General features: G+C 35.6%; 1 protein-coding gene across 3 annotated transcripts in view; it reads left to right on the top strand.

Moving 5' to 3' along the window:
• The window catches only part of LOC142337890 (uncharacterized), a 36239-nt gene extending 24307 nt beyond the window's left edge, over positions 1-11932 (top strand). For all 3 annotated transcript variants that reach the window (XM_075387507.1, XM_075387508.1, XM_075387509.1), the window contains 5 exons: positions 206-341; positions 2455-2645; positions 9030-9561; positions 10316-10471; positions 11294-11932. In XM_075387507.1, coding sequence (XP_075243622.1) covers positions 206-341; positions 2455-2645; positions 9030-9561; positions 10316-10471; positions 11294-11601 — 1323 coding nt within the window. In that variant the 3' untranslated portion in view covers positions 11602-11932. The remainder of the gene's footprint in view (positions 1-205; positions 342-2454; positions 2646-9029; positions 9562-10315; positions 10472-11293) is intronic.
• The last annotated feature ends 503 nt before the right edge of the window (positions 11933-12435 follow it).

The raw sequence follows: 12435 nt of genomic DNA, 5'->3' as shown, positions 1-12435 counted from the left end.
TTTTTATTTATACCAAATAATGAATATATACTTTACAATATATTATTATTGTAGTCTATGCAAGTCTCTAGTGGTCTGTGCTACTCTATGCCAGCATTGAAAATGTACCGCAGAGTTTTTGTTCACGCTGGCTCATCAAAAAACTTGGAAGAGCCAACAGTTTCATATTTGTTCTGGACTTTTAATCCCATTTTTCCATCTTCAGGTAGACGAAGGTGTAACGAAAGATGAGTCAACATGGTATCCCATATTCGCTTCCAATGACATCAGAGACTGCGAGCCACACTCTTCTAGATTCTGGAATGAAGTCATCTTCGAATCGTTGGAAAAGAAAGAGAAAAGTTAGTTTTACTATTTTTATAAATATCTGAAAATCTTCCTCGAGTCGGTTATACTAGAAAGCTGCAAATTTGTATTCAGGAAAATAAAATATGACAGCAATTGAAGAAAATTAAGTGGGCTCTTGAAAAAAGCCAATCACAAGTTGAGCGATGGAATTTTTGTGATTAATGTTTTTGTTTTTGATTAGATTGAGTTACTGCTCTAAAAGTAGGTTAATAGCATGTCAAAAAATTACACGTGATTCTGTGCTGACGTATGTTCCCACATTCATATATGGCGCCATGAAATTGTTTTAAATCATTGAGTTAATTAAAAAAGAGTGTTCATCGTTTTGTGCACTTCGATTTTTTAATGAGCAAGATCTTAACAAAACTGTCTTGTCAGCACTAATAACATCAGGAGAACAAATGGTAGCGTGCCGAAGAAATAACAATGTATAGTATTTTATCCTCAGCATCTTTCGAGCATCTTTAGCGTAGCACAGCAAAGACAAAGAAAATTTTTGAAATTGTTTTTTATAGCTGCGAAGCTGTAAGCTGAGCGTAGCTATATTGCGGTGCTCTTGGTTTTTTTTTGTTTCGTCGTCTGACGCTTCATTTTCGTTTTACATTTGTTCTAGAACATTCTGTCTCGTTACTGCTTAAATGGCTTTTTCGCGCTTGATTTCACGCTTTCTGCGTGACCTAAATTGCGGTTATTCAGAAACAGAATCTGTTCCTAAAACAAATTTGATTGTAAGAAATCAGATTGTATGGTCCGACAGCCGAGTGGTTAAGGCGACTGGCTGTTAATACGGAGATCGCCGGTTCGAGACGCGACAGGGAAACTTTTTTTGCACCCAAAAACAACCTCCTTTGAAATAAACTTGTAAGTTTTATAGGTGGCGGCGATAACTATTATCAACTCACTTCTGTATCTTTTTCCATCTGTATTTTACGACACGCAAGTCTATTTCGCAGCTATTCCGGCAATCTGCCGGCTATGTTAATAATTATCAGAATTTAATCACCAGTTTCTGCTGTATGTAACTGAAAAAAGTCCGCCTATCTGACGCGAACTGAATAAACAATTGGCCGTATGTTTTAACATTTTTCTTTGTTTAATATTAAGCACTGTAATTTAATGAGAGCAATTTATTTTATTTTCACGATAAATCAAGCCGAACAAGGTATTGTCCTATCTTTGAAAAGAGTATTTTCAAAACTAATTAAATAAATTTTTTGAATAAAATTCTTTTCTTTTCACTTCAGAGTTTTAAGTTGTTCACGTGTTCGTGCACGCAGATACAAAATGTTTTTTGATCAAATATTTTGAGAACGGCATCAAAACCAATTGTTGCCATTCAGTTCATCTTGACATTTCTCTTCATTAAATATTATAATCTCTTCATTGCAAATATCAACTGATATTAGGTCATAATTATGCCGCTGGATAAAAGATAATATTTATCAACTGTACTGAATTTGCTAAAGGCCGCCCTTAATTTTGACTTGAGAATTATTTTCCCTGTCAAATTTGGATTAGTTAATTAATTATAGAAGGGCGAATCTTGGCTGTACAAATAAACGTGAATTGAGAGAAATCTTCGATAACAAAACAATTTTGACAGGATCGCTCCTTGTCAAATTGATCAAAATAAATAACCTATCAATGTTTGCAACTTTTGCAGGCCATTTCAAGTTTTGTGATCGAAAAGGTTCACTAACCTGCCAGAGTATCAAGTTTTTCCGATTTTTTTCTCGTGCGAGATTTCTTGTTTCCATATTGCTTATGATTTCATTCTAAGTTGCAGTTTTCTCTTCCCGGATAAAGATAAGGATTTAACGCTCAATTGTATTTTTGGAAGCAGAAAATGCAATTCAAAATAAAGTGCTATTTTGCAAGTTTAGTGAACCTAGTAAAGAATAAGTCTTAATCAAGATTTGTCATTGCCAGAATCGACGTTTCAAAATCAAAACTGAAAATGTAGCTTTTTTCTGACTCAAAAGATGCAAACGGCTCAAATTATCTTTCAAGGATTAAATATGTACACAAGGTATACACTTTATTTCATAAGTCGAGGTCTAGACCTGGGTACCACTAGTAGTAACTAAAGTAACTCAATAATTTCAGACCCTAATTCAGACGGTAATTCAGACCCTAAAAGCAAGGACGACGAGGTCGATGAAACGACGATTCCGACATCCTTCGAGGCAACTCTGACGGAGTCGAAAGCCGCTTCCTCTTTGGCCTCTTCGATCGTGCCATCTGCACACACTGTCGCATCGGATAAATCTACTGCACGAGATAGGGAAATATTTGCGGTTAGCTACTTTTGATATCAGATTCAAGTGAATTGTGTATGTGAGTTTCATGGTATTTTTCTAAATGCACAAATATACGTCGTAATAGTCATTGTGCCGGGTTTGTGCTGTGTCATTTTTGAGAAGGCAGAGTTGGGCGGTTAGCAAGTAAACTCAACTGTATGGTGCGGCAAACTTGACAGGCCCTATGAGGCCCTGTACCAATTCTCTGAAATATTTTGTGTGCAATGCACTTGCAAAAATCGATGAATAATAATGTTAATTAACTTCTGGAATTTAAATATGGTAAAATCCTATTTGGAAGTCATTTTTGTGGCTCATATTAAGCGGTTCTACTTTTCACCCCTATTCATTTAATCCCCTATCATTTAACCCCGATTTGTTCACCCCTCTATCATTTAAACTCTCTGTCATTTCATCCCGCCAATTAGCAGTCGACATTAAAGGCATGTTTTGTCATAATTAAGTGGATAAATTAATCCCACATTCGATTGTGATAGTTTCATATCAAGTCCCATGGGCCGCTGAGGCATGGCCATGGCCCGCGAGGCATGGCCAAATGATTATATTGCTAATTTAATAATCCTTATTTTATAGAAAGATTAAAATCGGGGTGAAATGATAGAGGGGTTAAATGACACAGGGGTGAATAAATCGGGGTTAAATGATACGGGGTTAAATGAATGGAAGTGAAAAAGCGGGACACCTATTAAGCAACACTCTAAAGACAGCGCGCCTCTGTGTGACTCTTTTCCTTCTAAGAACTTCGACTTTTGAGAGAGTTGTTTTCATTTTTTTAATTGTTTGATCGCTTCAATTACGATGAAGGTGCCTATTCGCGGCCATTTTTTAAAGTAGTTGTACCGTCAATAAACTTTAGCTGTACCGCCAAACTTGCGTTTCATTTGCTTAGAAATTTAACTGCGTTTATTTAAAATTTTGTTCGGACATTTGTTTTATGTTGCAGCCTGCGGAAAATTGCATCGTTGTTTTACCTTGTTGTTAGAATATTAAACCTAACTTGGAAACAAAAAAGACGCCAATTTCACAGTGACATTTTGTCAAATGATCAACTTGAAGGATAACAAAAAAAAACTAACTCCGTGAAAACCACCAGTTGTAAATTTTTTGGCTGCTTAAAATGAGTTGTTCGTTTGAAACTTCAGTGCCAAAAAAGATTGTTTTGACCTCTCTTGTTCGATTTTGCACCAGTAAGTTTAAACTGTCATAATTTTTTTTGACTTTTAATATAAACAGTTTTAATTGGGAAAATCACAGCAAGACATCCTTAACTGTTGGTCTACTACATCTGTAACTCAATTAAATAATTGATGGCTATTATGTCACCAAGTATTCAATACAAAATGTTTTCTGATTAGTCACAAAAAGTGCTTGTGTTGTTTGAAGAGATTAATAACTTGGCAAATCTTGTAGTCTCAATGTATCTCGAGTTTGACAAGTAACATTGTCAGATAAACACGCCGCCAATGATAATTATATTAAAGTGTAAGAGTTCAATTTGAAGCTAAAAAGGCGCGCAAAGTTGATTTTATCAAAATTGAAGGTGTGTTAGCAGATATGGTGGTTTTTGTGAACTTGTTTTTGTCGGTTATTCCGGAAAAGTCATTTGATTGATATAAACTCTACCAGCGAGGTTGCCCATTTCAGCCGAGAATTCTAACTTCAGACTGTTTTTTTTTATCAGAATAAAATCAGGGAAAAATCCATGAAATAAGATATTAATTAGTGTATAAATCTCGTCCTCAAAACTTATTGTAGTCTTAAAGTTTAATTTCCAAAGTTGAAAAAAATCGTGTGAAATCGTTATTTTTATTAGCGATTTTTCCGTCATAAGTTTGTTCATAAACCTACCATAGCAATTTTTGCTGTGATAATGTAGCGGAGTATTTTAAGCTTTTAGGGTTTCCGAAGTAATTTTTATCGAGAACCTATAACTCTGTTATCTATAAAAACGCCCCCATTGCAATTAAGACATTAGGACATTTTCCGTTTATCTCCTCACCTGGGCGGATCATGGTGTAAAAACATGACACGTGAGATTACGGGTTCAAGTACTATGCACCCTTTAAGCTAGAGGGGGGGGGGGGGTTTGAACAAACGGAAAAAATCCTGCAATATATCTACACTTTTTAAAACTCCTTCAGTGTTTTAGGATTGTTTTGCTGGTTTATTTTCATTCATAGATGTTAGAGTTCAACTCTTATCTGGTGAAAAAATTATATTTCACATTTTTTTCGGATGAATAAATCTGTTTTGTCTCGAAGTGTGAAATCTTCGGTGTGAATATTTAACATTAACAAAGTTAAAGTCAATGTCGTATCCGTCGCGCGTGACAGAGTTTTCCCCATTTACCGTAAGTTGGGAAACCACTCGACCAAAATGAAAAAAAACGTGTTGCCAGATGGCAAAACATGGTACTGTTTTTCTGTGAATTGATGCGTCAAAATATCAAAAGTTTCGAGGAATTTTACACATCAGACTATTTCCCCGGGATATATTTATTGCTGGTTTATTCATGCATTGATAGTTTTGATACGTCCTGTCTCCTTTGACTTATGGCCACAGGTTGTTTGTGTCGTGAACAAATATGTTTGTTGTCAATTCGCGGCAAATTAGTTGTAAATCCTGAACTTATGCACTCAAATGAACTTTTATTACTGTTGTGCTGTAAAAATAGGAATTATCGGGTTCACTGAAGGGAATTTTATTGCAGATGGTTTTGGGGTTGAAACTTGTTAAAAGATCAATTCAGTACAAGGGTATATTTTTCGCATTTATTAGACAATTCATGTATCTGTGATTGCATTTTATGACCTCTGCAAGTCGCGACGTTGATCCTCAGTTGGGGTTTTTGTAAAAACAATTTAGCCATAACTCCCTAGCATTTTGTTGACAATTGAATAACATTCTTTCAAGTTTTTATTCGCAAATATTGTCTACAATTTATGGTAAAGAAAGCCTTGCTAGTCGCAGGAAATAGTTGCTTCAAAGGCTATTATAGCACCATAGCTTAAACTTCAAGGAATAAGTTTTGGTAAAATTTTTGTAGCTACAAGATTTGAACGGACGTGAGACTTCTGATATCGTTAAAAGGATTTCTACGGATCAATTTCTGTCATCCAAGGTATTATCGTAATAGAATTTTTTGCGGGGTCTGCAAACATAGTTTTGAGCTACTCAAAGAGAAAATTGCGGGGCAAAATTGAAGTAGCGCTGTTTAAAAGTGGAATCTGCAAACTTTGAAATATTTAATGACTCAAATTATGAAGTAGTTTTAAGTAGTTAATTTGAAGTAGTTTTTTATGGTTCGAGAAAAAATGAAGCCCATATCGAAATGGTATCATTTGTTTGTTTTACGCTGACTGAGGAAGCAAGGAAGCAAAACATATTCTGCTATGCTATGTTCTTGTTAATTGCTCTCAAACGGAGTTTGTAGCAATTATATTAGTCCTGTCGGTCTGTTAATGCGATTTTTGGCTTGACCGATTTTTTCTCTAACTCATTTGACTTTTCGTCCTCAAAAATGGGATAAACAGGCAGAGCCCAGCGGGAATTAAGTGCTCTTAGAGCCTTTAGGCTCAATAGTGTGCAAATATGTGATTCACAGAAATTGTTTTGGGAGACTTATACTTATGGTGTGAAGGGCGGTTCTTGAAGGTTGACCCCCCAGGCCGTAAATTAAGCTGTAAATTAAGCTCACCTCGCGTCCCTTAAATTAAGCTGAAGCTAGCCTCACTAAACCGTGGCTAGCTACTGACGAAGTCAACCGCTCGCCGGTTGTTTGAGAGCAATTCGCCCGATGTTAGTCGATTATCTTTGGAACTTTTGCTTCATAGAAAAATTACAAACAAGAAAGAAAGTGTTCTTTTCTCCAAGTATATTTTAAATTTAAAAAATAAAATGAAACTAAAGAGGAACAGGAAAAAACATGGAGTGAAGCTTCGGAACCAAGTGACCTGCCCACGTACATATCAATTTCTCCCATGTAAATTGTTAAAATTGGTTATGTACTAAACAGCAGCAAATCAACTCATTACTTATGGAGAGGATCAGTACAGCACATAAGCAGGTGTCATTTAATTGGATTCTTTTCAAAAGCAACGCACTTAAGAAAAACAGGATTTTGTTTTCTGGCCTTTTGAATTTTAATAAATGTAGGAGAATCATAATCCTCGTACAAGCCACGTATCTGGATCTTCAATGAAAAGATACTGTTCCGTTACAAAGTTCCGGTTCATTAAAATGTGAGCTGAATGATCAATAATGTTTTTTAATTGCTTTCAAACGAAGTTTCTAGCATTTATTTTATTATGTTGGTATTAATCAATCTGATTTTTTGTAGTACTGACTTTTCCTCTGAGATGTGTTCTTTAATTCAATTTTTAAACTAGCACTTTAAATAAAAAAAATTGTTCCGAATTGATTTTACAACACGAATGCCCTATAATCACCAACTGGAACTAGGATGGAATCATCAAATACAAAAAAGGGATAAAATATCTCATTTTTTGAGATTTGTTTAAAATCACAACTGTGGGCCACTGTTTAAAATCACCACTTTGGTTTCACTCCTAAAATTAGTAGAATAATCAAATCGAAATCTAAAATCCAAATTATTTCAAAATGAATTTAATGCAACTTCATGCAGAGCTAAGGCAATGGGGAACACTGGAAACTCTGATGAAATCATTAAAGCGCTAACAAATTGTACAAAACAAGAGAATCAAATTGTTAGTTTTACAGAAGCCGAAGTTAAGCAATTGGGGTAAGAGATAAGATTGTAAAATGTATTCAGAAATGAGACAAACTGCCCAGTGATATCAGAAAATAAATCACACACACTTAAATATTAAAAAATGCTAAGTTTTGACAAATCGGCATGAGAGCATAACCTTTGAACCCACGGATAGGAAATTTCACTCCTTATTTCTACCGATATTGCGAGCAACCAACTGGCGAATGAAAATTTCCTCGAAGTTTTTGTGTTATTTGCAGATTTATTTAGGTACAATCAATTTAGTGGAGAACCTTTAAGTATTTAACCATCTGGCCATATCTTAAATTACGTATTTAAATCGAAAAAAAAACAAGAATCTTGCAGAATTCTTACAATAAGATCCCAGATCACTGCGGAAATATCAAAGGTATTGCTGAATGTCATATGAGTTAGTTATTTTGAAGATATTCAACCCAACAAGGTCAACTAATCTCTCAAATCGAGACAATATTTTTGTTATAGTTTAATAATTATTCCTGCGCCCCAGGTCAAACGGGTTGATCAAACCTATTTCGTAAACGTTTCAATCTGCAATTTTTGGGGTGGATAATGTGCGCAAAATTTCCCTCAATTAGTTTCAAATGGTTACCCCTCGCATTCTTTCAAAACTCTGAAAACGAAATCTTATCTGCGAATACGCTTCGGGGAGAAAATAGTTTGTTTTTGCTTATAATCAAATTGCTTTAAGTTTTACTTGTTAACCAGACTTCAAATTTAATGGATCAATTAATTTTATTATGTGTTTTGATTGCTTGAGGAACAATAAAACCTATGTTGTAAAACAACATTATATCTGAAATTAAATTAAGATTTTATTCGCTCGAAAACCTCTTCAAGGTTTAAATGACAGCAGTTAATGAAATTACGTCATAAGGGCTGTTACGTAATTAGACAACCTTTGTTCTTCAAACTAAACGGACAAAAATGAAAAGACCAATGATGTCTTCAACAAAAAAAATCATCCTGATCAATTATCACGTGATTTGAAGGTCAAGCTGTTGTTTCTCGTTTTTTAAATCATTTTTGCAACGTCTTCGCATCATAAATTCGTGCAGTTATCGTAAATGATTTCCTGGTTTTAATTTAGGGATCATATTTCATATCCTAGTTTCCATGTAAGTAATGCACTGGTAAATACTTCGATTGTTATTTAAAATTCATATATAGTCGGTGTATGGAAATCGTATATGATCCTTTCACAAAATTTATTATGCAATACACATACCTAACGTTATTAGCCCTTTAAAAAGTATCGAACACTTTACATGGTATTTGTATTAAATCAAAGAAATTATGTATGATTGAAATTATATATGATTCTTGAATGAAATGAAGGAAACCTTGGATCTCTTCCGTTTGCCCCCGCCCCCAACTTTTTTGGGTGCATATTATTTGCACCCTATGCAAGCGCCCGTGCCCTATTTTTACATTGGGAATTACTAAGTAATGGTACGTGCTCTGAAACTATGGGTAAATAACGTATCGAGGGGGTGGGGGAGCCACAAACGGAGAAGGCGCGAAATCATATATGTCGACCGGGGACATGCATGCGCTTTCGGCAATGTTAATGCGCTTTTGTATTTCAGGGTGTTCCCAATAGCGTTTTGTACGCAATTGTCGGGGCGCTGTTTGGGTTTCTTCTCGCAATTCTAATTGTCACATGTTGCGTCCTCATGAGACGCCGCAGAAATGACTCTGAAGTTGTTCGAAAAGTCTCAAAAAGAGCTGCCCAAAATTGTGAGTGCGTAAACGGAACCCAACTTCGTGGTCCTGGAAATATGAAAAATGGAGTGGGCGGTGATTATTTTCAACCGATGATGCCATCTGTTCACGGCGCCAATCCGCGTGATCAAGCTGCATACCTATCTTGTGGTCATGAATGTTCTAACAACCGTCTGATACCCATTCAAAGTCAAGTCGTAATGGATTATGACGATATTTATGGCTTGAATGGAGCGTTGTCTTCGAACTACGCGGAGTTTAACCCCCCTAGAGGCGGACAGACTAGTGGACAAGTTGGCAGGTCGTTTAGTGACGTCAGATCTTCCAGGTCTCAGTATATGATGCTGGCGCCTTCAGTGCGTAGTGAAGGGCATACTTACACGAAACCTAAGAAAGGTGGGGGTAATTCTTCTTAAATTACGACAACGAACTTTTTGAACCACTTTGTTAAACGTATTTATACCACACGTATAAATGGTATAGTTTAAACGTATAAACAGTACAGTTTTCATGGCAATGTGACATAAAAATTGTAAGAATGTTCTCCAAATTGATCCTTTCTAATGAAAATAGAAATGTGGTGCAAATTATTGGATAAAACTTGGTATAGTTCCAGAATAATATATGCTCTATGCTATCAGTGGATTATTTATCGAAACTAAGGTACGTGGACACATCAAATAGAAAATGAAATATAATTTAATTCGCAGAGCACTTTTAGTTTTGCCGATTATTTCTATTGGTTTTGACGAAACATAGATTTAAAAACCCAATAGAGAAAATTTGTTGCAAATAATTGAGAAATAAAACCCTCGTTTTGTTGCTGCCTGATTATTCAGTCAATTAGAATTTGACCAATGACAAACTGATTAGTCAAATATATTGGCGAATTAACCTGTATTTTTTGCCTGATTCTACTTTGAGAGGTTTTCCTATTTTAGAAGTTATAAATATTTAAGATGTTATAAATTTAAGATGTTATAAGTTATAAGATGGTATAAAATTCTAACCGCCTGTTACAAGAGACAGCATTGTCATGAAATAGTTTTTTGCCACAGTTCCACATTATCACTATTTTGTTTTCAAGAATCTTTGTCTAATCAGTGTTTTACGATACATTTAACTAACTAAAAATCAATTAATTTATTAGAAACACAACTGACTGGGGATAAACATCGTCACCTGTCACAACCTGCCCTTGTGGGAGATGCCGTAAACAGACCAGACCCCACCGGGTACCCCTGGCTCAGATCAACCCCTCGACTACCCAAACACCTCACACAGGCACAAGCCCAACAATACAGAAGTAAGTGCGATTCTTTACTCTTAACTTTTTTTGTGATACAGATAAGAATCGCTGTCTTGATTAGGTTTTTTTCCAAGGTAGTTCAATTTTTCAGGGAGATTTGACTATTCGGAACCTTTTAATTGGTAAAATTCGTATTAAGGTATTGAAAACGTATAGTGCGTTCATAAAGGTGAGCTTCTCAACAGCGATTAAAGATTTATTAAGATTTTGGTTTCAAGAACTTCGCAAAAATTTGGAACATTTTGACGTTGAGTTTTTTGACGGCTTTTAATTAATTTTGGTTATTTTCAGATCTGTTTCATTTCCGAGCACAAATAAAAATGTTACAGATGTCAATTTGAGATTACTATGTTAATTTGAAAGAGTCTGAAACAATTAATTTTTTCCGGATCTCGTTCATTTCCTATCAAATAAAGAATGTTTTCAGAAATTCTGAGCAATTGACCTCGAATTCAAAGCCATATATTGTTCAAACTGGAGTTAAATAAATTTAATGCTGGCAAAATAAAACTGCTTACTGGGGTACAAATGATGTCGTTCCATTCATGTTTTGCTAATTCTAATCGTAAGTAAAATCAGCTAATAGGTGAGACAGCTACTTTGTTCGGATCTGTTCCGCTACCCCCCACCCCCCCCCCCCCCCCAAAAAAAAAACAATCGGTATTGTGGTGAGAAGCAAAAAAAGTATGGCTGCTTCTTGAAAAGGCGGGAAAATAATGAATTTGGCTGTTGCTCTTTTTTGCTAGCATTTATGTTAATTGTATGTGTTTGATTGCATATTTTTTCTGATTAAAATACTTAAATTTGTTCTACTCGCAGACCCCGACGAGGCAAACCCACGACGCGACATCTCAGGAGCCGAGAGCCCATCTGTAGAGTCATCGGGCTACGGGGGAGGGGATGGGAGCCGATCTGACGAACACCATCAACACATTGCTAACAAACCTGTTGCTATGAGCCCAAATTGTCTGCATCGGGTCGTCTCCAATAGCTTCTTCGCTGTGCCCAATTCGGCCGATGACGTCATGGGTATGAATTCGCTGACCAATAAGAATCAACTTGTGTATTCGGATTTGTCATCCACTGATTTCACTGATGCTCTGTTAGACGGAAATTATCAGTTATGAAATTGATAAATCAATTGAATTGAATTTAAATGTTATTTAGATGAACGATTAATGAATTCGTTGAAACTGCAACTGATGTGAAATTATTCTAGAATTGTGAAATGTTTCAAAACTGATAAATTGATATTTTTCGTAGTCAGAATTTGTACTGAACTGAATATAGCGTCGTCGGGTTCTTCTTTGACCATTCTAGGTTCTGATACCCCAAAAGTTCTCGACGAGTTGGCATGATATAGTGTGATAATTCGCTTCTTTTGCATCGTTCAGACAGTTGTTAGAGTTACTTTCGTACATGGTTTGTTTCATCTAGAGGAATTTATTTTTAGAGCACAATTTTTAAACTCCTGTAACAGTTCTACGAAACAGGTCTCAGCAAGTTGCAACTGCACAGCAACGAGTTTCTGGAACAAACGAATTGTTTTTTCTTAAAAGTTTCGCATTTTTCTATGTAAGATTGATTGCGCATGCAGTTTCATTAGGGCCTGAATTACGGGTACAGAGTATTTTGTTTAAGTTTGTGGGTCCAAAATCTTGAAGATCCGCACGTTCTTCTCGTTTTTCGAGATTTAAGTTAAATGTGCCGTGAACTGACGCTGGTCAAAGTCCATAAAAATGTCAGCTGCCAGGTCGAATTTCTGTTAATGACAATTTCTTGAGGTATTTGTATGCTAATATCAACCTAACCATAAAGGAATTCTTGTGTTATAGAATCATGTGCTTTGTTGACTGTCAAAATTTGTCGTTGTAAGAAAGATTTTGATGTTCAGGTCATTAGTTAAGTTTTTTGCTGTAGTTCGTCTTTATTTGCAACTATGTAATCGAAACTTCTCAAAC

Source organism: Convolutriloba macropyga, chromosome 4, assembly GCF_964194025.1.
Source record: "Convolutriloba macropyga chromosome 4, txConMacr16.3, whole genome shotgun sequence".
Taxonomy (NCBI): domain Eukaryota; kingdom Metazoa; phylum Xenacoelomorpha; order Acoela; family Convolutidae; genus Convolutriloba; species Convolutriloba macropyga.
The sequence above is the reverse complement of the archived record's forward strand: the minus strand, read 5'-3'. Positions and strand labels throughout refer to the sequence as shown.